We start from the raw sequence: 27263 nt of genomic DNA on the forward strand, positions 1-27263 counted from the left end.
TCTGCTGGCCTGCAGAGTTTACTTCAAAGTAAAGTATCATCCATTAAAATCCAGAGGGGATGCATGTGCTTTACCAAGTATGGAAAAAATATCAGAACAGATGAGCAAAAGTGAAATTAATGCTGTTTAAGAGTCTCTGGGTGTTTAGCAGCAATGTAGGCTATGTTGATTAACAGCTATTTATAGCAGCTCTTTGTGAACTGAGTTTTCTTCTTTTCCTTTTTTTTTTCCCCCCTTCTACTGACATAGTCTTTTATCAGACTTGTTCTTCAATAAAGCAGTTGGGAACTTGGAAGAAATCAATGCAAATCATCACATTCTGTATTGAACGCAGGATTTTGTGTGGAGGGCTCGTCTGTGATACGTGAATGAAGCTGGTTGCATTTTGATTTTAAAAAAATATTAATAGTTCCTATTATCTGAAAGATATAGACTTTCTTTTTTTAAGAAATCTTTTTTAATGAGTGAACATCTCTTAATCTGCTAAAATAGTTGATAAGAGGATATTCAGCTGGGCAGGTGGAAGGAGATGGGCAAAGGCTTGAGAACAGCTGTTTTGAACCTGAGTATTACTATGCCAGCTGGAGGGAGTTAATGTTATGTGCAAATAGAGCAGGATAGAAATATTTTTATAAGCACAAAATAAACCTGAATGCCCAGTTGAATAATTGCAATGCAGAGAAAAAGGTAAAGGAAAGGATTTTTTAAATAAAACTGTATATGCCTATAAATTATATGTTGCACCATCTAAAGCTGTATTATTATTATTTTCATCATTCAGTGATATATGGGAAAATATATATATTTTTTTCATTTGTGTATCATTTGATTTTCTTGTACCTACAGAATCTGTACCCGATGACTGAAAAAATTATTTTCATTTCCTGGTGTAGAGAAAATAAATTTTCAGCTTGGAAAGCAAACTTCATTAGTTTCATATTGGGGTAAGAAACACAGTGATTGCCTAGATGAACTTTGTGCTGAGTATTTGTCAGAAGTCTTTAAGGAGGTATAACTGGGCAAATGAGTTTTATTGAGAAGATGAGTGGCAGTGAAGTAAGAATAGCGACAGTCAAGGGTGCAAAAGCAGAAAATGAGGATGAGTTGCGTGTCTTTCACTCTGTAGTTTCTTTTTTGCCATTTTGAGATCACCAGTCATTGGTTGAGAGCATGAAAGGTGGCACTCATACTGCAGAAAGAACTAATCCAAGCAGTAGTTATACTGTGGTAAAGATTGTTTCAGTAGAAAGGGAAAAAACTTGAAAAGCGCTGATAAGCTGTTATAATCCATTACTCTTTGAATACAGTGTTTTTGCTGAATGCACCAGGAGATTACATCTTTGGTTTCACATGACAAGGATATTGTTTTAATTTTTGTGTTCTCACTGGCTGGTGTAATATTGGTAATTATGTTATTCACTAGGACAGTTTTCTACAATTCTGCATTAGTTTGGCATACTGTTTCTACTTAGTGTGGGTTATGTCCAATGACTTAGAAGTATGTGATTAAATCAGGTGAGAATAGGTACATTTGCAGTTACGTCTTCAGAGTTCAAGCTGTTCAGAACTTGCAGGTGGGTAACAAAAAGTCTGGGTGTGTAGAAGGTGTTTTCTAAGGTGTGGTAAACTCAGATTGAGTCAGCCCTTCATCTGCAGCTGGGCAGGTGGAAGGAGATGGGCAAAGGCTTGAGAACAGCTGTTTTGAACCTGAGTATTACTATGCCAGCTGGAGGGAGTTAATGTTATGTGCAAATAGAGCAGGATAGAAATATTTTTATAAGCACAAAATAAACCTGTAAGAAGAAAATGATGGAGATGTTATCTGAATTGGTAACAGGATGCAGTGGGCACCTGTAGCAGCGTTACATCTTGCGCTGAAAAAGTAATACAGAGGAGTCCTAGAGCTTGCTTGCTTTTTTTCTTTTATTTTGCTTTCATGGCCCTGCTTTTGATCAACTGCTTATTATCTGTTTCTTCTGCCCAGATTATTTTTTTTTACTTGACTGATGTTAAGTTTATCTTTTAGGATTTGTGTTAATACAACAACACTTCGGAAGATGTGTTGATTTATGTGTGGTACTGATTATGTGGGTAAATCCATAATATTTAATAAAACAGAAGTTTTTTAAAAAAATCTTAATTATTGTAAGACATGCATTTAGAATGAACTTAAATGAGCATGAGAAGTATCTGGTATTGGTCCTTTGATTCAGACAGCTTCATGTCGTAACATTTGGATCTGTATCAAAGTCTCTTGGGGATTTAAAGCATTGTGTAGATGCTGAAAGATATCTTCAGGACCTGTCTTAGAAGATTTCTGGTTAGCTGCCATAATGATTTTCTGATATAATTAAACCTTTAAGAGCATCATTAGTATTATAGAGATACATGCTGCAAATGGAGTGGTGTTTGAGAGAAATAAAACTCAAACCCCTAGCTTATTGCATCAGTTCTTTTCTGTAAAAGCCACTGCTTTAAGACAATGTGAACTTTTTTTATGTGATGTATTGAATTGCTTAGTTAAGAAAAACCTGCCCTAGGCCATCTTTAGGGTGATCTTCTAGTGATTTAAAGAAGTTTCCAGAAGGTCTTTCTTCTGTCAGCCTGTACAAAGCACCGTGCGCATAGGAACGCTCATGCTTTCAGTAACATGAGCTGTAACTGGAGAATCTGTGAATTTTTCTTGTTTCAAGATGTCAGTTGTATTGAACTATGTCCAAGAACAAAAGCAGTACATCTCAGAGACAAACATCTTGCTTAGTTTTGAGGAAATGCACTGGTAATTTTTTGAGAACTGTCAGGTTTATTTTGTTGGATTGTAACAGGGTCAGCTTTGCAAATGCAGCTACTATTCCAAATTACAAAGTCCTCCTGACCAAGGCAGCTGAGAAATATTTTTTCTCCCTCGTGTGTTTATTAAATAATTTCAGGAAATTTGGTGCACTCATAGAAAGATTTGATGTTAGTGCTCCTATAGACTCCCAAGAATAAGCAGCGTGTGTGGTGAAGATCTGATTATGCTCAGGAGGTCGTGAAGTCAATCTGATTAATTTAGATTATCCTATGTCTACAGTCCCTTTAGCCTGAAGACAAAATGGTAGTGCATAGTAAGGTGGTTGTAGCCAGTTATTCATGATCCTTGTCAGTGTTGGAGGGGAACCCTCAAAAAGTTATGGGAAGGAATGTCAGTCAGTTTTAAAACAGTATGTAGATTTTTCTGCAAATATTTACTTTGAGAAGTAATTAGGTGGCGCAGCCCTTAGATGATGTTTTGATGGGTTCAATTAGCTGCTGACACAGATAAAGGGACTGAGTCATGAATCTTTCTAATCTGTTAAAATATGCATTTTTTTTTTTACAAGAACAAAGAAGCTCTGATATTCTTTTTGATGTCTTTGAAAGCGAACCTAAAATGGGTCTGTTCAATCTTTTTTTAAATTGCAGCTTTCAAACATAGGCATGAAGCAGAATAATTTGTCAGAGTAATTTTTGAGCCTTGTTATAGTAGTTTTCATAGGTTATAAAGAAAGAAGTATTAAAAATTCTAAATGAAATAATCCATTTAATTATGTATGCTTTGCTCTGCTTAATAAAGAAGTATATTGAATAACTAACCCCCAATTAGATTAGTTATTGTAGTAAAAATTTCGGCTGTAAAAATGCATAGCGTAAGTATTTTTTACTTCTTGGCTGTAAAACTTAAGATGCATTTGGCTTGTGTCAGATTTAACCAATACATTAAATTGCTCAGCTGCTAGGGGTGCTTTCAGGACTCACTAAATTTAAACAAAATAGTTGAAAAAAAAAAAATGCGACCCTCCCCCCCCCCCCCCCCCCCCCCCCCCCCCGAAAACAACCCTGGAAAAACAAATTATGATTCATTTTGTAGTAAATAGGGTCAGACTTAGGTGTCTGACTAGCATAAGGTGTCTAGGCTAGTGTAAGATAGTAAATTGAAATGCCTGTCAATTTAGTAGTAGTGACTTGAACTTAGTTTTCTAATCCAAGTGTGTTTCTGCATTAAAAAACAATCTGAACAAACTGAGGTACAGAGGAATGTAGTTCATGTTGAGAAATCCTGTTAAAAGCTAGTGATTCTGTAGGCCTGCATTAAAAGCCTCCCTACGGTTGTCTTCTAACCACAAACATAGTAGTTATTACCAAGCCTTTGTATTTTGTCTACATCTTTCCCACCAAAATCTTGATTTAAAAAAAAAAAGACTTAATGTGATTCTAAATTATGAAAGTTTTTTTCAGAAAAATGAAACACTTTGAAGCATTAACAGTGAAAGTGTGATTCAGCATAGTTGGAAAAGCTCCCATTGCCTTATTAACCTTTTGAACAAGCCCTTAAACATACTTTCCTGCAATTTTGCAAAATGTTGAATGCTTTTTATATGTGAGAAACTTGATGTTCAGCATTTAAAAGAGTTTGCTCTTTATTACTTAGTTGGCAGAACCTGGTAATTGGTAGTTTGTCTTGCCATCTGTAGGAAAAATATTTTCATTCCCACAAAATATGTATGCATTTAAAAAAAAAATTAAAAAAGCATGTCAGAATGAGTCTTGTATGTCTAGACAACATAGCTGAAATAACTTTTATTTAAAGTTTATTGCATGAGGTACCATGTGTTGTTAAATAAACCCATATTTTTAGTATTCCTTTGCACTTGATTGAAATGCTGTACCTGCTTAGTTGGCTTTGTAACCTAGATTTTGATACTTTCAAGATATCTGCCAAAATTTATTCTGGCCTCTTAAAAGAAGATAAAAACACATTTTAATGTTTTGACATTCTTTGTGCAGTCATTGATGTAATTCTGATCTCAATATGTATTTCCAAATGTTGCTAATTTCTTACAATGAAATGTGCTGCCTTTAAAAAGCTCTTAAGTCTGTGTGCATGGAGTAGAGAGAATATTGCTTATAGTGTTTGTTAATATAAAGTCTGTGGTCCACACTGTAAATAACAAAATGTGCAAGTGAGGATTATATGTTCTGTGAACCTAAATTTTGTGACCTCTGGCTAAAAAGCGTAAACAGTGTTACCTTTCATGCTTCAATTGCAGTTTAGACAGAAAAGAAACAGTAATAACTTCCATCTAAAGTTGAGATTGTATTTTTATTTCTGTGGGCAGTTTTAAATTTTGCTTGTAAGACGTTTTGAAAGAAAGACTTTGAAAGAGAGATTTTGAAAGAGATAAATACTTTTTCTTTGGTTCTTACACAGGCAAAAGAAGTTGGTTTGCTTGATGCAGACATATATGGGCCTTCGATTCCGAAGATGATGAACTTAAAAGGAAACCCAGAGTTAACACCAAGTAAGTGTGATTTATTTTTTTTCTTATTGCTTTTTTGTACAGAGATGAACGGAGGAGAACATTCATATATGCTTCCTTGGTGTGTGGTGTGGTACAGGAGGGATGCAAACAGAAAATGAAAACTGAGTGTATTAATTTTTTATTTTTATTTCTGAGGCAACTTTCAAAGCTAGGTTATACAGCTAGGAGCATATTCATGATCTTTTTTTAAGTGGCTCCATTGGCTTTGGGATTTTCATGGATTGTTACTGAATGGACTGGAAAAAGTAACCAGGAAAGGTACATTACTGTTAACAGGTTTAAAATTGCTATATAGGATCCCACTGTAGAACATCTTCAAATTAGACAACAGTAACAACATAAAACAAAATGAAAGCCGTCACCTGGGGGAGAAAAATGACAAATCTAGGAAATAAAGTAAATGTTATTACAGTACTTTGCCAGCCTCTGAGATCGTGAGATTTCAGTGCTTTGTTTTGCTCCTTCTATGGCGAAGTGCATGTAATTAAAAATATATATATTTAACCACAGTCTCATGCTACTAGCACTTGGGCTGCACCAAAATGAGCTAGGATTGTAGTCAAGAAAGGCCAAACTGGCAATACTTGTTGATGGGGGGACTGAGTACGTGGACCAGATGAAGTGTTACAAAAAAGGGTTTCACCAAAATAAGAAACTATTTTTAATATAGTTTTTTAATATATATACACATATATTATAAAATTTTAAATATTTATTTATATATATATATACACACACAGATATATATCTCATTAATATTTGTGGGAAGTCATTACTAAGTAGTAGGCAAGTTAAATATTCCTTCCTCTTTCATTTGTGCCATATCTTTTTGTATTTACTCTGCTATTTATATTTACTCTATATTTACTCTGCTATTGTTTTAAAATGTCTATTTCTAATTAATCTGTATACATCTGTGGGTGTTGGTAGTGGCTGTTCTGTATGTTCTCAGCTGGTAGAAAATGTGCAGAATGAAACAGTGCTAGTATAGAATCTTAGAATCATAGAATTGCTCAGATTGCAAAAGACCTTCAAGATCATCGAGTTCAATCCCAACCTAACCATACTACTCTAACTCTAACAACCCTCTGCTAAATCATGTCCCTGAGGACCACATCCAAATGGATTTTAAACACAGCCAGGAGTGGTGACTCAGCCACCTCCCTGGGGAGCCTATTCTGTTGCTTAATCACCCATTCTGTAAAGAAGTTTTTCCTGATATCCAGCCTAAACCTCCCCTGGTGCAACTTGAGGCCATTTCCCCAAATCTTTTAAAAGGTTGTTATAGTGTGTGGAGTTAGCCTCTGAAAATCTAAGTGTGGCAAGTTTAGTATTACTGTTTGTATTCTAATACTTCTACCCTGTACTCTTTAGAAGGAGGTAATAATGTTGCAGATACGCTGCAGGTGAACTAGAAGATGCATGCTTGTACAAACAACTGTCAATTTGAGTACTTTTTACATTAAAGTACATAGCTTACAAATACAGAGATTATTTAGATACTTTCTTGCAGAGAAAGAATGTTTGTTTTATATATATGGCTTATGTTTTAGTTTTTGAAGGTAAAATCTAATTCTGTTGTGTAATAAATGGATGAACACTCTCATGTATTATTGAGTTTGATTCCTTGTTTGTATTGGGAAGGATACTGAAGTATTCTTATGTTCTTCTTATGTGCCCAGGGCAAAAATACATTTAATCTTGTATTTTATTAATCCATTCCACATTCTGAGGAATTTTTTCCACTCAGAGGGAGGGTGGTGACACACTGGAACAGGTTGCCCAGAGAGGTTGTGGATGCCCCATGCCTGAAGGCATTCAAGGCCAGGCTGGATGTGGTTCTTGGCAGCCTGGTGTAGTGGTTGGCAACCCTGCACGTAGCAGGGGAGGTTGAAACTAGATGATCTTTGAGGTTCTTTTCAACCCAGGTCATTCATTCTATGATTCTATAAATTGAAATCTAAATTATGAGCCTCAAACGAGGGGGAAGTTGCCCAATCTATTTATTATGGTTGTACCATTTAATTTGCTGAGAATACAAGGACTTCAATTAAGGATTCATTTAGATACTGTGACAGCTCAGTGCTGTGATATGTAAATATTAGTGACTAGGGATGCTTTGAGGATACAGCTGAAAATTAACGATAGACTTTTATCTTAGCATGTTTTGTGTGTTGTGAAAAAAACAAGGCATTCAGTGTAGTAGAAATTAGAGGATTTCCTTGAGCTGAAATTGTCACTGTTGTCTAGTAAACATGTTTTGATAGCAGAGATATATTCTTTCTGCCTTTGTGTGGAACGTGCAAGTAAATACTATTAGGACCTTTAACAGAAATTGGATTTGTGTCTTTGAAAAGCAGGACATATAACACATGTCTACAGAGAAAATGGTGTCACAATTCAGTGTGAATGATTGCAGGGTAGAATTTGTTTTTCAGAAGTTCTGTTAAGTTTCCTTTGGAGTTTAACTCCTGAGTTGATGCAGCTGTAGAGTAGCAACAACGAAAGTGCTGACATGAAGGTGGTTTGGTTGTGATAATAGGAAATACCATGACACAGGAAACTTTCATAGTGAGTTTCAAGGATTTCATTATTTTAGTGACAATAATAGGATATAGTTGCAAAAAAAGATAAGTTGTGGGGGTGTCTGTGTTTCAGCACGAGGCCTGGATATGAAAATGAGTAGCATCATCCTTTATTACTGGATACGTACAGTAATCCTATAAGGTTCTGGTCACTCTTGTACTTGGATTTTTAAGTTCTTCCTCATGTGTAGCAGTGAAAAAGAGTTTGGGATTGCTTGGTACTGTACAGAAGAAATCTGTGCAGCAATTATTGCTCTTGAATTGAGAATAATTATTCTGACACCATAATAGAGTTTTCAAAATGAATTAGGTGTTCTTAGTAAGGAGAGTCTGCATAAATGGGAGATACTCAGTGGAATCTTGCAGGCTTCAGTATGTTGGAAAGCCTGCTAATGTTTAATAGAGTATCATTCAAAATACTTTAAATGATCAGGGAAATACGGTTAATAAGTTTATGACTGAATTTAATTAGCTGATGGAGGATAATTTAACTATGGAATAAATACTAACATCAGCTACGATATGTCAACATTTCTAATACAAATAGCAAAAGCATTACTTAAACTCTTTGCTCAAATGATTTACTTAAAGCTGTTTTCTGACTTACTAGGCTGCAGAAGTTTAGGTTTTTTTTTTTTTTGGTCTCAATTTAAACTACTTTGCAAAAAGCAGAATCTATTAAATGGCTGAAATGATGTTGCCCTTTCACCAAATAACTGTAACATTCTTTCACTTAATTTAAATGATGATTAAGGTTTTAGTGGGCTTTCTTATTTATGACAGTTGAATTCTCTTAATATTTCAAAAACTTTGTTGCCATTTTGTGATGCCTTCAGTGCCCTTTTTATTTCTTTATAAAATAATATATTGAAAAGATCTGTTCTTACTCTTTGGAATTGAAGAGTAGTTTCTGAGAGAAGCCAGCACTAAGTATATCCCAGCCCTACTGAGGTTAATATTGTAAGAGCTATAGAAATGACATTACTGATAAAAGTATAAAATAAAACATGGATACTTGGCTCTCCCCCCAGCTAGGATACAGTGCTAGTACAGACAGTATGTCTGCAGCACTTCAGCTTAATAGCGAATTCTGTAATATACAAAAAATAAGGATTTCAAAATACAATTTCTTGAGACTTTTATAAAGATGTCTGCATGAAATTGCTTTATCGAGGATTTTGGGAATCCATTTTTTTGATATGAGTAGAAAATTTGGATTATGAATAGAAAACTTGCAGTGTACTAATTAAAGAAAATGTTACATTGATAGTATGGTTGTTCATGTAACCATGAAGTTTCCTGGTCATATGTGAAGGTTTAATTTTAAAGATAGAGCTTGTATTAATCAACAGAGATGTCTTTATCATACTTCACCGGTGAAACAGCATCATGATTAATTCAAATAAAAACTAAATTTGATACTCTCAACGTCATATTTTGTACTGCTACTGCCTCTTGACTTGTAAACAAGCGGTCTTTAAATTGCCTGTAGTTCAATGTAACGTGTTGATTATTCTTTCCTGAAAGTATTCTGAACTGAAATGTGGCGTTTTACTTTGATGCCTTACCACAGCTTATCTAGATAACTGAAACAGTTCTGTATCGCTTCCACTTCTTGGGCCAAGCAGTCTTGTCTTTGAAGATCTGTCAGGACCAGATACTCCTTGAGTTTATCAGAGAACTCTCTTAAACTGATACATTTTCTTTTTCTTTGATCAACATCAACATCCCCAAATGTTTGTTTGTTTTTTAACTTTCTTTCACTTCAACAGTCTGACCTCCCATCCTCAATGATTTTGATGCCTGCTAGCTGTTGTTAGTCTAGAAAGCCTAATGTGCCTTTTTAACTTGTTCTCCTTTAGTTTCCAGAAACATTTGCTGTTTCCACTATCTGTATTCATGGTATCTAGTTGGAGACTAAGCAGATGCGTCTGCACCACTAAGATTACCTGTGTTGATTTCATTATAGAAAAGAGTCAGCAGCAGTATGTGACATTGCTGATTGAAAATCCCTGTGCTGATGAGAAGACTGCTTTGAGGTGGTTGTCTTTTTTTATTAGCCTGAAGGGCCATCTTGCATTCTCTGGGAAGCATGTGTTGAGAATAGGCAGTAAAGGTTAAGCAAAAAGTGTAAGCTCTGGCACAGTGTAAAAACCTCTTTCATTGTATGAGAAGCAAACTTAAGTAGCTGTTGCAGTAAAAACAAAAATGTCAGAAAATATAGCAGTACTAAGGAAGTATTTTGTACCTGCGATTAAACAAAATAATTTTAACTGAAAACAACTGTATTCACAGATGTGTTCACAGGAAACAGGTTTTCTTAGGAGCATTGTAAGCAGTTCTGCGGTTGCTCGTGTCAAAGTGGCTGACTATGCTTCAGGGTTTTTTTTGTTTTGTTCTTGTTTCTTATTAAGGGCTGATAACTGAAATTACTGGTGTTAAAGGTAAGCAGGTATTTTGAAAATCTGTTTCAAAGTGTCTTGAAGAGGAAGTAATAATTCAAAATGGTACAATTAGTTGTGTTTCTATTGTGGAGGCTTTTTCATATGTGATGAGATAGTTGGTACTTGAGGGAGAGGAGATATGTATGGGCAACATAATTATGGAGTGAAAGAGTCAGAAACTTGAGGATGGGTATGGAAAAAAGTCTGTTTTAAATACAGTGAAGATTTCCATTGTTGCTAAACTCTTAGTTTTTGTTGTTTCTGTCTTTTAGTTGGATTATATGCTTGACAAACAAATCCTGAGCTTCTCATAACAATTTTACCTGGGTAATCATTTCATTAGGTATTTTAGAATCATATCTAGATAGTAATGATATGATATTGTTTTAAATTTGTGGTCTAGAAACACTCAGGAGTGCCGGTCTAGTTTGTATAGATAATAGCCAGCTCTGCAAGGAATTATTTATTGGCATGTTATCTGCTGTTTAAAAAAAGAAAAAGTATGCAGAAGATTATGCAAGAGTAAGCAAAAAAAAAAAAAACACTGGACAGTTATTAAAATTTTATTCTTTGTTTTAGATAAATTCATACAAATGACCAAAGAAGACTACAGTATAAACAACATATAGTAATTGAAGCATTTTACCAAGACAGTCTTTCTTGATAAGTGGCAAATCAAATTTTATTAAGTAATATTGAAATAGAAATTACTGATACACTGCAACTAAAAGAAAATACACTTCATGTACTTGAAAGCAGAGTATATTGGTTTTCATATTATAAATCCTGCAGTGCAGTAATAATAAATATTTTGATATGGATTATGGTTAGCACATTCTCATTATATTATGAGGTTTACTTTTCAAGATGTAAAAGGTTTGTTTGGTTCAACCAACTTTTAGACGTATTGGAAACATTGCAAAATGATCTATTACAATACAATAATAAATACACATTTAGTTGTGTGTGTGTGTGTATATATACATATACACAAAAGAATTTTCTTTTAGTACACTAAACACATTTACTTGTTCTCTTATTTCAGAGGAATAAGTGTTTGCATCTCTGTTTTCTGCTACATGTGTAATTAAAGAACTGGTACTAATTTTGAACCTTCTCAGAATATTAATCTAATTTCACATGCATGCTTTATCTGTGATTTTCTCATTGTGTTCTCCCATCTTTCCTCCCCCTTCTCCACGGTACAACTGACTGCATGTTGAGAGTAAGAATGAAGCAGTATACATCAAAAATAGGAGAAAAAGTATTTTCATCCTTTCCCTATAGTGACAAAATCTATAAATGACACTGAAAGTTTTTAAGCTAGCATCTCTTTAGTTGAAAGTCATAGTCTTGTAAAGCATATAGAGCTTCGTTTTACAAATGGTGAAATAAAAATAAAATTTCAAAAGGATGGATAGAGGTGTTTCACGAGAAATGGAAAGTGCTGAGAATGCTTCTTTTTTCCCACATGAAGAGCCAACAAGTCTACTATAGTTTTCATTTGTCATTAGCACTCAGGTACCTCAGCATTGTTAAAGCTGCATACAATACTTGGAACAGTTTTTTCTTCCTCTTATTTTCACCTACATTCTTTTTAAGATAGTAGTATATAGGCTATATGTAGGGCTGATTAGACTCAAATGTGTTGAATTCCATAGCTTTGCTATGAAAACAATGGCAGTCTCTACTTAATGGGAAAGTTTTGTTGAATCTACATCTTGAATTAAAGGTAATGAGCAGGGGATGTCTGTCTCCTATGTTCATGGTTCTTCCTGTTTTGATTTACTGTTGTCTTGTGCTGTGTGACTGTCTTGGACATTCCCTCTTTAGCAAAACTGAAGCAGAGCTTCCGACAACAGGAGTCTACCAAGTTTGTTGTGTTTTGTGTGTCAGGACAGAAGCCTGGTAACTGTGCAGTGTGTTAGTCCACTTCATTTACCACAGATATCAGGAACTTAAGGAATCCACTCCAATTAGTCTAAGACAGCTCTTAAGCCACAAAAAACAAACAAACTCAGCTTTTTTGGTTCTATGAAGCTTTGAGAATTCTTCAAAATGTGGATTATTTTAGTGATTATAAGAAGTACGTTTGTGGTTGAAGGCAATGGAAACACTTAAAACTAGTCTTGTGCCTTTAGTCCTAACTTAACAACTCAAGGATGCCTTAAAATGTAATAAACATCACTGAGTTTTTTTTACTTTTGCCAGACTTGCTTTTGAAGTATACTCTTCCAGCAAACAGTTGGGTCTCTTGCTTTTTAGTAGAACTGATGCCGTAGCTGCAAAGCAGCCCTATTAATGAAAATGCTTTCACAGAGCTTTGTTGCCTCTACAATCTACTAGGAGGAAAAAAGCTGTGAAAACCTCAGGTAATGGGATTGGTGGACTGACAAAATATAAGAAGGAATTCTTATGGAAAAAGCTACATTTCTATTTGCATTTGTCTCTTTAAAAAATTGAGTTATTTTCTGAGCACTGAGTAATGTTCTTTGACTATCTTTGGTTGTTTGCTTTGGTTGAAGTATTTGTGATGTCTCCATGGTCAGATAACACTGTTAGTGCACAGCATAATGGGAAATCTCATCCCTCCTTCAAGCTTAAAATACAAATTGTAGTACCTTTGGGGCAGTCCTGCAAATTAAATTTATAACGCAGTGTGAAATCCATTTTGAAGTCTCAATTAGTCAGTTGTTTGCCTTAGAATATTCTGGGCTTCTGACATAAGCAGTTAAAGTGATTGGGTTTTTAAAATTTCTGACTTTGACTAATACTTTGGTGTCAGCATCCCACCCTTTCCGTTGGAGGTAGCTTGGGCTCTGTTTTACTATGGAATGGTCTGGGACCCAGCTGTAGTTTCTGGGTCTATTTGCCTCCATCCCCTTCCCTCTGCTTTGCTTTCCCATCCTATTAACACCGTGAGTGAAACTAAGTTGTCTTTAAGCAGGAAATTGGCAGTGTTTAAAACATGTTCAAATATGCTTTCTTGTTTCAAGCTGTCTGCTGAGAATGTATGGCTCTCCACTGCACATCCAGCTCCTGAAGGCATCTGGAGTCGTGGGATACATTTATATTTGTACAAGGGGACCTCTGTACAAAAAGAGTACCTGGTACTCTTTTTCCCTTCCTGTTTTGTAGTCACTTTTCCTACCGCTTAGGGATGGTTATTTCCTATGAACCTACTGAAGACATCTACTTTTGTTTGTTGTTCTTGATTGATAGAAATCTTTATGTTCAACCCTGTAATGATTGCAGCCTTCATGTCCTTGACTGGAACCTGGATTCTCCTATTAAAGATTATTGACCTTGGGTGCTGACTTACAGAAGGTACTGCACATAACTTACCTAAACTTATGCATAGCAACAGCCAAATGAAAATTACTACTTGCTGTGATGTGATAAACAGAAAGTTTTGTGAAGTTGGAGGCCTAACTTAGATTGGTGGAATATTCTGTAGTCACTGTAGCATGAAATTGTACACAACTGAAAAACAGATGATGCAAAAAGTTTTTGAGATTTTACAAGTGACCATGCTGAAAATCTGTTTAGCTTGTCCGTATGTATGGCACATTAATTAAGTGTGTTTTGTATGATTTTGTTTAATGTAGTAGGATCCAGAGGCTATTCCGCTCTGTTTTGTTTACTCTCCGACTAGCATGGTGGCAAGGTGTTTTGTTGTGCCATATGTCTTCCGTGTTTCAGGCAGAGACATGGTGAGATTTGAGGAGGTGGAAAAGAGCAATTTGTTGAAAAAACCTTAGCTAATGCTGAGCTATACAAACAGCAGCAGATCCTTTTATTTAAACTATGAAGCTTGTGAAAATTCTGATAAATGTATGCAGAGGAGTTACTGTGATTTTGTTTAAATAGAATACCATGAAAGATGAAGGAATGCTTAGAGTTATGTGATACTTACAAATATGCTTTTAAATATACTTTTTAAAGCTGCTGTTCTGGATCTTGAATATGGGGTGATAAAATACAGTTCAGAGACTCGTGTAACAGACTAGTGTGATTTTTTTTTTTTCTACTTCTTTTTCCTGTTGAATATTGTTTATGCCTAATTTGCTGTTTTAATTTTAGTTCTTTCCGGTTTCAGTGCAAAATATGTTGTTTTAACTGTAAAACTTAACTATTTATTGGTTGTTCTTTTATGCTTTCTTGCATTTGGAGGTAAGTGGAGCTGTGGCTCTCTTGTGTCAGCCCTTGGAGGAATGCAGTACAGGTCTCCAAGTCTGCAGGATTCTGCAGTCATTGGCAGCACTAACAGTTTCACAGCCTGTGTCTGGATTCTCTCATCTGTAAAATGAGATAGTGCCTTCTACATGGATGTTGTAGAAATAACATCCATGTAATAAGCTACGTTTACTTTTCTTAAGCAGCATGATGGCTCTTAATGGGGTGTAGTGTAACATCACAATCTTCTGGAATAATGCTCTTTTCATATCTGATAAGACTGAATGTAAGCTTTTGCTTGCTTTAATGCTTCGATCTGCAGACATCTGAAAACTGAGCCAGTGTCTCTTCCTATGGAATTTATAGCTCTATACTTACTTTGTATTGCACTAACCTGTGGATTCCATTGAACAGCTGTGTCAGGCATCCCAGAGAATAAGCTCTGTTTTTCCCAGAGAATAAGCTCTCTGGAGTGGCTCTTAAGCTAGTAAGAAAGTAAGTAAACTGCAAAGTTTGGTTTTCTGGAAAAATACAAAACCAAAAGTGTACGTTTTCTGAAGTGTGGAAGATCCTTCCCTCGGATTTGAACATGATTCAGTATCATTCTTCCTTAAGTGAGTAATAGTCCAGTCTTCAGGCTGGTCCCTGAACACTTTTGATCACCAATCTGCTGTGCTGCTCTTTCATGTTCTCCTTTTCCAATTCCCTATTTGTATCCTAACAGAAAAGATATTTTACTGATATTTCGTTGATGCTGTTTTGATCTTATTGCTCTGTGGGAAAGCACAGGACTCTTTATTTAGGGCTACCAAACTTGCTTATAATTTGCAGATGAGGAAACTGATATCAACATGGGTATCAGTGGTTCTTTCTGTTATGATTTGAAGAAATCAGACTTATTGTCTGTTGTCTTGATTTCTGAAGCTGTATGGTAGGCATCTGATAACAGAGAAGGAAGTGTTAACTATGCTCTGAAATAAACAGGAAATAGAGATGTTACTGAGTTCTCATTTAGCTTAATCTTCTCAACATGTTATGCTTTAGAAAGTCTTTATGAGACCCAGGGTGATAGAGGAAGAATGCCTGTTGCATTTGATGAGATGAGGGTGATTACCAGAGCCCACTGAAGCACTTTAGGTTTGAGATAGTCTCAAGAATGCTTTTTAGCAGTAGGAAAGCAGTAGGGTGCTTTATGGATTTTGTACTACTTTTGAGAGTATGCAGCATGTTATAGCCAGAATATACAGCAGGTTGGGAATTGTTCTTGTGCAGCATATGAACTTGATTAAACCTTGCACCTCTGAGTAGTTTATAGTCATAATTGTTAACCAAGGAGCTAAGATGCAGTGTTTATAAAATGAAGCTCTGCTGTTGAGGAGTAAACAGTGCACCCATTCTAGTAACAGAGACCCTCTTTGGCAGCAGGTCAGCAGAGCGTGCCTGCAGCAACTCTCCTGTAACGCACTGAGGGGAATGAGAAGTACATGCATCTGTTGCATAAGGTTCACCTGTCTTACCTGGGTTCTGTACAGAGGTAGTGGATGTTGAGATGTTAGTCTCAGATATTGGTATTGTATTGATGTACCTTAGAGCACCTGGGTTGAACTGAAAAGTTGCATGATATTTTGATGAACTTTCTCAATGTTCTTAGGCTTTCTGCATCATTTCATTCTTATTTTTCAGTTCCTTATCCTCACATGCTGAGCAGTTAAGAATTGGCCTCCTTTTTTTCTTCATGGTTGTCTCTTTTTCATAGTAAAGACAAAACAGACCTTGATGCTGCAGTGATGCATGCTGTTACAGGTGCTTCACATTCCTTTTTTTTTTTTTTTTAAAGTTTTCATAGGTAAATGTGAAAGTAGTACTTTTTTCCTCAATACTGTCAGCAGAATTATAGCTTGTGGCAGTATGTGTTGTTTACATAGACACCAAAGCAGTGCCTAGAGGTGAATCTAGGCTGAAGTTCAAATGTCATCAACCTTTTCATAGCAAAGCCATCTTACTGCAGAGGAAAGAAGTAAGCCTGATGACTAGAATTGTTATACAGCATAATGCCACCAAAACTCAGCCCTGATTAAAATCTGAATGGAGCTACGGAGGTGAATTTAGCTTGTTCGGGGAATCAGTCCAAGCCCATCTCTTTTCCTTTAACAGCTTTGTACTTTCTTGAATGCAGTTGTCATGGAAGTGATTTGTTTAGTTTTTTGTTTTGTTCTTTTTGATTTGTAAACCAAAACACAATGAGTACAAAAACTGTGTGGAATTTATTTTCAGCCATATTTCTACGATTTATCCAATTACATGGTCAAATGCCTGTTTACTTGATTGCTTGAAAGCTTTCATCTGTATATTTTATTTCAGCTGTTTGAGTGCTCTTGGATGTTATTTCGTCTGAATTTTGGAGTTCAGCTTTGAATGCATCAAATTATATTCACGTTGTCCTTATTTTATTAGATAAATGTTTTTACTTAAGTTGCGTCAGAGGTTTCTGTCAAAATACATGTTGTAATATATCTTTATGGCTTAAAGTAGTCTTGCTGTTTGCTGCTGGTTCTTGCCTGTATGTACTCTTAAAATAAACTGGTGAGGTGAGGCTCAAATATAATTACTTTGGTTCCTTTGTATGTATGTGCCATTTTGAGGAAAATTGTGAACCTGGATGATGGAGTTTGTGGCTTTGGGGGGATTTCTTTTTGAGTGCATTCATGTTATCTTATTGTTGATTTGTTTACTTCTTGCTGCCTCATCCCTTTGTCAGTGAAACAATTGCAGTATTTTGCCTTTTTTTTTTTTTTTTCCTTTCTTGAGTCTGGAAAGCGTAGGGAGGAGTGTGGAGCATGGCAAGGGCATTACCTTTGCAATGTCCAAATAAGCATATTATATATTTATGAAAACTTATGTAAGTCCTGAGGATTTTCTTCAGCGCTGTTATCAGCATGTAGTCTAGAGGTACCTTTAGTTTGTAGCTCTCATCTGGTGTTCTTGAGCAGAATGAATGCCCTGAAAAGCTGATGTTTTAAAGAGTGTGATCCTCTGATTTGTGAGATAAGCTGATAGCACAATTAAAAATAGTAAACACAAAGCATTGTAGGACTTTGATTTTCTTTGTTACAAGTGATTTGGCAGTTACCTAGGTATTGGAGAAGCTGAAGTCTTTGTCTCTGTGGAAGATGTGAATGGAGGTTTTGTATCCACAAATGAAGCCTGTGTTTCAGCAGCACCCAGAGACACTATTTTATGGACAAATATATTGTTTCTCGGCAAGACCTGAATGACACCAGTAAAATGCTGCAGCCTAAGAAAATGTAGGCCTAAGATCTCAGGTAGAATAGGTAAAAGTACACGTATATAAATATATGGAAGGAATGAGGGGAAGAATAGACAAATTCTGTTGATAAAGAAGGAAAAACTGCTCTTAAAAGGAGAAAAAAAATAAAAAAAAGCTAAGCTTATTTATTTAAAACAGAACAAAAAACACCTTCCCAAAAAAATTTGTTTGTTTTGTTTTAGAAAATCTAATGAGGCCCCTTAAGAACTATGGAATCGCATGGTGAGCATGTTTTAATTCAAATCAAGCTTCTTGACAGATATACTTAATATCATGCTGGAAAATTAAGTTTTTGATTTTTTTATTTCAGCATGTCTATGGGCTTCTTGATAGAAGAGACTGCCCCAGTTGTGTGGAGAGGGCTCATGGTCATGTCGGCTATTGAGAAATTGTTGAGACAGGTAAGAATTTATTTGTGTTTCAGACTAACCAGTTTATTTAAAATGCATCTAATACATAAGTGTTTATAACACCTTTTTGTATTGGTGCTGAGCATTTTTGTATCTTGGTCTTTTGTATGAATTTGTTTTATTGACAGGCTTCTGAGAAAGTGTTCTATGCAGTAAGGATTTATTTTTGCAGTGTCAGTTGCTTAACTGAAAGGTTTTCACTGGAGAACCAAATAGCACAGATCTTTTTGTGAACACTTGACCAGAGCTGTGGAGCTAAATACCATTTACAGTTCTGCTTCCTTAATGAAAGTTTAATAACAGAGAAACTACAAGCAATACGCGTTTTGAAAGAACTATCCCTGGAGGTTATGAGTTAGTAAGATCAGTAGTATGGTGCTTATATAATGTTGTTACTGCTCCTTGGATTTGCAGTTTTCTAGGCCCTTTTGAACTAATACTTGTAAAGCAAATTGAAAAAACCTTCTGGGGTATTTTTTTTTTTTTTTTTTTTTTTTTACTTCCTATGCATTTCAGGTATTTATCGTGACTTACACAACTTTCTCTTCTGTTTAGTTGCTTTATAACTGAAGAGTTCCTCTTCAGGCAAGAGGGAAAGTTGATACTTATTCTGTTTACCCATTTGCCTTACATAAAGCTGTATTTGATGACTGAATTACCCAATTTTTAAAGAGTTTTCTTGTATTTTTCTTTAAAGTACTTTGAAGGTGTCTAAAGGATTAAATGTATAGGTATCTGTACTTGTCTGTAACTGTATTCCTTTATACACTAAGAATTCTTGGATGGCGTTTGACATATGACAGGTACATGAAAATCATGATGTACGATCTCGGTAATGCAGGTAGATTGTTGGTTATTAAATTCCCTGGCATATGGAAGCAGGGTGGCTTTCTTATTTCTTGACAGATTTTTTCCTTCTTAGTGTGAATAGATCTGTAAAGTGTTAATGAGACAAACAACTGAAAAAATACATTGTTTTTATATTTGGACTTTGAAGTGACCCATTATGTTTTGTAGCTGACATCTATTCCAGAGATTTAATGTATACAGCTTAGAGATCACTGGGTTTCTGTATACGTTCTGAAAATGCTTCCAAACTTTGTGCTGCCTTAATGACTAGAAAAGAAGTAGTGCTTTTTTTCTTTTTCTGTAGCCTGTTTCCAGTTTTAACTAAATTCTCCTGTTCTTCTAACACAGATTTCAGAATAGTGACAAATGTTGCCCTAGTCAGCAGTGTGAGCACTCCAAAATTTAAGGAAGAAACCCTTTGTCTAGACTTGGCATTTAAAACTAAGGGGCATCCATGCCATTAGCTGTGGAAGGCTGTTCTGCCCTCTTCATGTGTCGCATTGCATTGGCCAGACTCGCACAAAAGTACAGAGCCTAAAACCTCAAAAACATAGCTCAAGTTAGCACCTGCTGTATTCATATTCTCAACCTGGGAGACTGAAGGCCTTTGGCATGCATGCACTGCAATATTACTACAATCAATGCTGTCCCCAGATGGGAGCATGTGCCAGCAGCCCAGTAGAGGGTGTGGATGATGCCATGCATTGAGCTCATAAGCCTCCTAGGAGCTGGGGAAGTGGATGTACACTGCTAACGCAGGGTCCCTTAATGTAGAGGGCATCAGTGATTTCCCTGACAAGTGAAACCTCACTTCTGAAAGAGGAGGGCTGAAGAAGTAGTTAATCTCTTGTGCTTGTGGGCAGGATGATTTTTTTATTTTACTGAAATTTTTTTTTAAACTATAGTTCTGAATTTTTTTCTGTGAAGATACCATTAAAGCCCAGGCACAGAAGTTTTAATAGCTCACCATTGTTATCTGTTGGAGAAGTTTTTTTTTTTTTTTTTTTTTTTTCTATTTAGCATATACTTCAGAAACTGCTTCCTCATTTGCGTAGGTCCCCTTCAGCTCTCATTCCTTTACTGGGAGTGTCCTGACTCAGTACTGTTGTCTTGACATATTTGTTATAGAAGTGAATTCTAAATACAGAAAAACTGATGTAACTTATTTATTTGAGAGTTACCTGAAGTTTGTACTTGAACAGTAATGTTGCTGAGGAGCTCTGAGTAAGCATCAAGTAGAAAGCTGAGAAAAGAAAGGGGGGAGGCTAGCAAAACTTGTACTCTGCTTTGAACTGCTGTTGCTGCAAGAATTTTAAATGGTCATTACCACTGCCCCGTACAATCTGTATTGTAAGTTTTCTAGCACCATTTCCATTTCTGTCTGTGAACATCTTGACAGATCAATGGCAAGGGAACAAATAGAAGAGAATAGGCATAATCCTGAAGTGATCCAAGTATTACAAGATTGGCTGCTGTACATTATAGGGTATATTGTGGCAGTTGTTTGCTGAGTAGTCTTTCAGAAGGGAAGTGGTGCTGCAGTGGGCTGCCAATTTAATAGTTGCAATAGTCATACCAGAAATACAAGTGAAAGGGAATCTTGTTCAGAGTGTAAAGGGTATCAGCTGTTGGTTTCTTGCATCTTAACAGATATGAAATAACAGTTCATCAGGTCAAAATATAAGCATGGAATTAAAAAAAAATAATCAAGTTAGGGAAAAAAAAAAAAGGGGAGGGGGGGGCTGCAGGTATAAATGAAGTGCTTATTTCAGCATGAAGTGTTTATGTATATTTGTCACATCAGTAAAGTTGAGTCACTACCTACTTGTCCCCTGCCTCCTGCTGTAAGCTGTAGGGCTGGTTTCAGCAGACAGAGAAGGGATTGCCCAGAAGTAATTGGGATGTGATGCATTCCTATATGGAAACAGGATTTGAACTCAGAGATCCTTATGGGTCCTTTCCAACCTAGGGCATTCTTTGATTCCCTGATATGGATTATGCATGTCAGCAGTTCTATTAAGTGGAAACAGTGAGTGTAGTGAACCCAGAGAAACTGCATTCTTTTTGAGGCAGGGGTCTCTGGTTGATTAACAGCAGAATTTCTTACCCTGACATGTCACTGTAACTTATGTTTTTGAAGACTATTCAAATCTTATATGGCAAGAATCTTCTATTTGTTCCTTGTTGTGCCTCTCTAGAGCAGCAAGAACATCTTGGGCATTAGCAGCATCTTTGGCGTAGTATAGTTTCAAACTAAGATCTCGGCACTGCTAAGCACATAAGGAACCTTTACAGCTCGCAATGTGCTTCTGAAAAGAATGAATGCATTTTCCCAGAAAGACAATGAAGCTTCTCCTGCAGTGGCTCAATTGAAAATGAAAAGTCATTAAAATACATTTCCTATTATCTAATTTTATTTCCTCTGTCTCTTCCTTGCTCCTTCTTCTAGCAACATTGTAATGCCTCTGTTTAATAGAATGTATGTATTGAATGAAAATGAAATGAACTTTCACTGGGAGAAATGTAATTGGAAAATAAAGAACACAGGGAAGTTAGCAGAAATGATGCAAGCCTTTCAGTGCAGAGCGTTTGCACACGAATGAAAGAAAATGGTGCCTTGCACTTGGACCAATTTCATCCCCTGTAGATAGATGCTGAATGAACATTGCAGAACACAAAAATGATTGTATTAGAGAAACCCAAAGCTGACTAGGGCTGTATTCCTAAGATCCAGTCTTGCCCTTAAAAAAAAAAAAAAAAAAAACAACACACAAATAAAAAACCCTGTAACTCTGTTTATGTAGCTATTACAATTGTACAGTTTGGCTAGACATGGAAGTTCTTTGTGCCACTTCACTTTTGGAGCTGGTCTCTGCTAAGAGAAGAGTTGATTTGAAACCAACACTTAACAGAAGTAATGGTGGTAACATTTGTATAGAGGTGTGTGTGTGTGTACATAAATGCAAGTAAAACTTTTTTTTTATAGCATAATTCTGTAATGCTTAGTTATCATACAAAATAGCTGTAGAGTATCATGATTGGAAGGAGGGGAGATGCAAAGAAATTGCTTAATATTTCAAAAGGGAATTTGTTGGACTGTAAGGTGTGGGGTATTTTAAGAACCTTCATGAAAAAGTTGCCTTAAAGGCAACAATACAGAGAATGGAACCCTGAAAATGTAAATTTAAATGATTCAGGATTAGATTAAGTTTCAAAATATTCTTGGCAAACAAAAACTATAGTAGCTATACTGCTAGGGGTTTTTGATCATTGCCTGTAGTTGTCCATTTACATGTAGGTGATTATAGCCTGTAATTCCATTACTATTTCCTTTTCGACATTCATTAGTAAGTAAGTTATTATGTGCAGTTGCCACTCTTTGAGAAGTGTGTGTCCACTAGTTTCTCCTTTGAACCATTTAACTCTGAGAGATTGCATACATGGACTCGGGAACAATTTTTTTCTTAAGTGTAACTTATTTTAGGTATACATAATGCTGCACTTGAGAAGGCAAGAAAAATAGATAAGATATTGAGAGCAAATGTATTTGTACCTGGTAAAAAACATTTACTGTTGTACCGTGCATGCTCTGTCAGTAGAACATTCAGTGTATGGTGTCTTTGTACGTTAGTCTGATCTCATTTACCTTTTGTGTTTATAAACGGATATATTAAGTTTCGTAAATTCCTTAAAATTTGTTTTCACTGTTTTGTACCATCTTGTTTATCTCTGTTTATTAAAACAGTTGAATAGGTAGGGGAAGAGGTTCTAAATTAGAAGTGATATGAAAGCAGTATATTACAAGACCACTAAAAGGCAGGTGAGTACTGAACTGTGTGATTGATTAGTATGGTTTGCTAAAATTTGTCCTTTGGTTTCTGAGTTTGAGTATTTTCTTTTGCAATATTTTTGGGACTGTGGAGATTTCCTTGTGTATAAATATGGTGTTCAGTGCAGTAATGAGTTACTGCTTCACAAAAAAATACGGAAATAAAAAGACTATTATTTCCAACTTCCAAGTAAATTTAAGCTTCTTCCTTTTATAGTTTTTCATATTTATTTTTATACATTTATTGTATTGAGCATAATAGATTTCGTGTTCCAGATTTTCAAAGTATGTGTATATATCCATGATATAAAAATCTGTTAGCCATCCAAACTTCTTAGCTCTTAACTTGTATGTCAGTATGTCCCTGGCATTCATCACAATTGATAATCATCAGAGTCTAAACATCTTTTGTAGATATGTGCATAGTTGCTAACCTCTGATGGTACATGCTACTTTACTTTACTTTACTTGTATCTTCTTCTGCAAAGAACCATCAAAATGATAAGGGGGTTGAAAGATGTAATGAGTGAAGTCACTGAGAAAATGGGATCTGTTTGATTTTTGAGAAGGTTAAAGACCGATCTGAACTGCTGTCTTCAACTGCCTAATGGATACGTATAGAGAAGAGGGAGGTAGATGCTTCCTGAATGTGCACAGTGATAGCACAAAGGTAATAAACACATTGCACTATGTAGTATGATTTATTATTATGTAACAGTGAAAGCAATCATACATCTAAAAAGCTTGCCTGGAGTGACTGTAGATTCTCTCTTCTGGAAGATATTCAGAACTCAGCTGTCCATGATTCTGAGTAACCTGCTCTAAGTTCTGCTTTGTGTGGAAGGATGAACTGGATGACTTCCAGACGTCCTTTCCAACCTATGATTAATTCTAAAATAGGCATCCAACTGCTTATTGAGTAACTGAATTTAGCTTTTTAAGGGCTGCAGATCAGAGAGGAGGAAATTATTGGGTCTTTTAATGAGAAGATCACTGGCTAAAGTGTTCAGTCAAAACCGTTAGAAGGTGTCTCTCTCATGTCTGTGTCCTAATCATGAAGCTAGACAGTCATTGCTCAAACAAATATGTAATAAAGTCTTTCAGTCATATAAGCAAGTTCTACAATAAGGAGTGAGAATTTATTTTCCTCTGTAGCTCTTCCAGTAATTTCACCACTTGAGAGGTGCTGCATCAGAAGGAAGAGACAAAAAATAAATAGTCAAATTATCTCTTGAAGGAGCATTCTAAATATGAAATGCTAATTAAATATACGTATATGTATCCTATCAAAACAGAAGGTGTGATAGAAGGAGCTTGATGTAGAAAGACTTTAAAAATGAGTATACCTGGCTTGGCTGTCTTGATGAGCTCTCAGACATCTTAGAGTTGAGTAGCAATGCCATAAACAAGGTAGTGCTAAAGACTTAGTGTAGTTTTTCTGCTTTAGCTGTAGTAGTATACAGCCAAGTCACAGTATAGACTTTGTGAAAGTCTAAGGGTATGCAGAACCCTAGGTTGATAATGGTGATGACTATTTTAATCCTGTCATCTAAATTGAACATACAAATTCAAACATGGCAACAAAAGGTGTGAAAATATGAAGTTAAACATACAGATTAAACGTTATATTCTAAGGCTTCAGAAGAAAGGTTGAAGAAAGGCAAACAGGAATGAGGTTGGTAATGGACTATGGAGCAGAGCAAGCCATGGATTTGAAAGATAGCAAATGTTTAAGTATGAATGGGAATTTTAATTCCTTATTTTGAACTTTTTTTTTCAGTAAAGATATTAGACCCTTAATGCCAGTCTCCCACTCTATTGTTTTGGGATTTTTTTTTCCTTTTTTCACCAGTAATAAGGAAATCTTTTCTTTCCAGTAGCTGTAGACTACATGAAACAGGGACGTGTGTATTGCTGTACTGAATGTTGAAGTGCTTGAAAGGTGTGCAGGAATAGAGTTAAGTCAAATTAAGACTGAGAACTAGATCCACTCCACACCTGGGATGATGGGAATGCACCGCAGCAACGCATACCCAGCACTGCCGAGGGGTTATTTTCCCCTCCTGGAGATACCTTCAGACTCTTTGCCAGTGCTTTACAAGAACAGGTACTAGCTGTGGATTAGTCAGGTAACAAAAATAGGTTTTCTTCATTAACCTTCAGGTTTATGTCAAATCCCACATCATACAGTTCCAGTTTTACTGTGTTTAATCACTTATTGATAATTATCAGTGAGGCTTGCTGAAAGATGGAATTATTAGTGGTGCGGGAGGAAAAAAAAAAAGCTGTATTTCATCACTATAAAATTACTGAGAGTGAATGGATGGATGAGAGGGACTGGTGAACTAGGATTCAGCAGAGAATGACAAGTCTTGGATTGGGAGGAAGGCAACAATAACAAGTTGATGGCTTTGATTTTTTTTTGCAGCTATATTTTGAGTGAATTGAAAAGATCCCCAGAATAGCAGTACTGAGTCAATGATGAAGATTATTCTTATTGTAAATGTAAAGACCAATTGGAGGGGGAAAGAAAAACCTAACACTGCAGCAAAGGAAGAAGCAGGAAGATTTTTTTTGGAGTCTCGTTTTTTAACGCTTTTTGGTTTAGGAGGGACACTGTCAAGTGATTTCCCTTGAAGGCATTTAACTTACATTGTGCTGCCAGTAGATTGTAGAGATAAGAAAAGAAAGAAATACTGTACTGGGAAATCACGGCAAAAGTGCTCAGAAGGTTGAATCAGTATTTTATCATATTTTTGCATTTCAACATATTAACAGTCCATCTTTGCTTGTCTCTTTATCAACAAAATAGATGTACCCAAAGTGTGTATGCTAAATGCAGAATATTAATTTTTTCTTCCTTTTTTGTTTTTTTTTTTTGCAGTGTTTTTCATTTTAGATTTTTTTTGCTAATTTCAACACTGAATTGTTTTGTGATGTTCATGTACTTATTCAGTCTGCAAGTAATGGAGAACTGAAAGTCTGTAGTAAGATATTTACAGTTTACATTTCAGAAAACTAAACAAAGCTGTGTCTACATAATAAACTGCAAAGATGTGTTTGTACTTTGCAGTGCATAATTTTAAAATATGGTAGTCTCACCAGGTGTCACTATATTGAAAAAAAAAAAAAGTCAGCATTTCAACAATTGTAAAATTATATTTTGAGCTTTATTTTTCTATTGAGTTATCTTAGCCTGAATTCAGTATAGAAATTTATTAGTGCAGGCTAAAGTCTTTGGGGGGAGGGGGAAGCTGAGGTTATCAGGGTTCTTTGGAGCATGAATACAGTTGCATCTTGAGGGAGTCAGGATGCTTTTCTGTTTATATTTTTATGATCCGAAGTTCAAAAATTAAAAGATCCAAACAGTCATTGTACAGAGTATCCTTGATACTTTGTTCTACTTAGAAAGGTCAATATTTACCATTGAGAAAGGGGAAAAACTCAGTAATAATGCTGGCCACATTTTGCAGCAAGATAAGTTCCTAAGACTGTGCTTCATGGGCTTGTATGTCCAACCCTCAGGTGACAGAAAGCAACTCAGTGCTTGTGAAGTTTTTCTTTAAAGAAAGATTTAAATCTTCTATGAGCTTTCATTTAAAAGGAGGGGAGGTTAAGAGACGTGCCTCATTTCATCACTAAATTTAAGGAATCTTTTTCAAGGGCAAGATAAGATGATTCTCTTACACCTTACACCTTATGAAAGAGTTTGTTGATTAACAAAAAAAAAAAAGTCTATTCTGATTTTTGTTACATTTCTTTTGCATAGCCTAAAGGAAAAATAAGCAAATTTCTTCTCAAGCCAGTGGGCTTGAAACTAAGCTTTAGTTTGTAGTGTTGATGTTTAGAAAAGCCTGTTACAAGATTGATTTGTGTAGTCAATGCTAATTTGCAAAAATACTAATGATCACTTTGCAAGCCCTTGTCTGTTCATAGAGAACTGCCTAAACCAGTTTGAGCCAGTATATACACATTGCAAGGGAAATGATTGTACTTTCTGGAGATGAGAAGCTAAGCATTAAATTCGGGAAACATCTAGCAGATTTAAAGTTCCTCCTGTCTATCCCAGGCCCTCCTTGTGCCTTGTGAAATTGCAGCATTCCTATTGTCACGCCTTTGTGATGCATTTTGGGAAAGGTATGATTGAATGAATGCAGACTTGATTCTTTTGTTTCCAACTGAAGCTACAAAACCTGTTTTGTTGCCTTTCTTCCCCTAATGGAGTAAATAAAATTTATATAGATGCCTGTTGGTTTATTGGCTTGTGTTAGCAGCTGATATGAAAAAGGATTATAGTCAC

General features: G+C 35.7%; 1 protein-coding gene across 2 annotated transcripts in view; it reads left to right on the top strand.

Annotated features, from left to right (window-relative positions):
* The window catches only part of NUBPL (NUBP iron-sulfur cluster assembly factor, mitochondrial), an 82375-nt gene that overhangs the window by 12150 nt on the left and 42962 nt on the right, over positions 1 to 27263 (top strand). For both annotated transcript variants that reach the window (XR_014883621.1, XM_010711664.4), the window contains exons 4-6: positions 5231 to 5321; positions 18058 to 18097; positions 18186 to 18276. Coding sequence is in view for 1 of the 2 variants with exons in the window: in XM_010711664.4 (XP_010709966.2) it covers positions 5231 to 5321; positions 18058 to 18097; positions 18186 to 18276 (222 nt within the window). In the remaining variant the exon portion in view is untranslated. The remainder of the gene's footprint in view (positions 1 to 5230; positions 5322 to 18057; positions 18098 to 18185; positions 18277 to 27263) is intronic.

Source organism: Meleagris gallopavo, chromosome 5 (assembly GCF_905368555.1).
Source record: "Meleagris gallopavo chromosome 5, MGAL_WU_HG_1.1, whole genome shotgun sequence".
NCBI classification, from domain to species: Eukaryota; Metazoa; Chordata; class Aves; order Galliformes; family Phasianidae; genus Meleagris; species Meleagris gallopavo.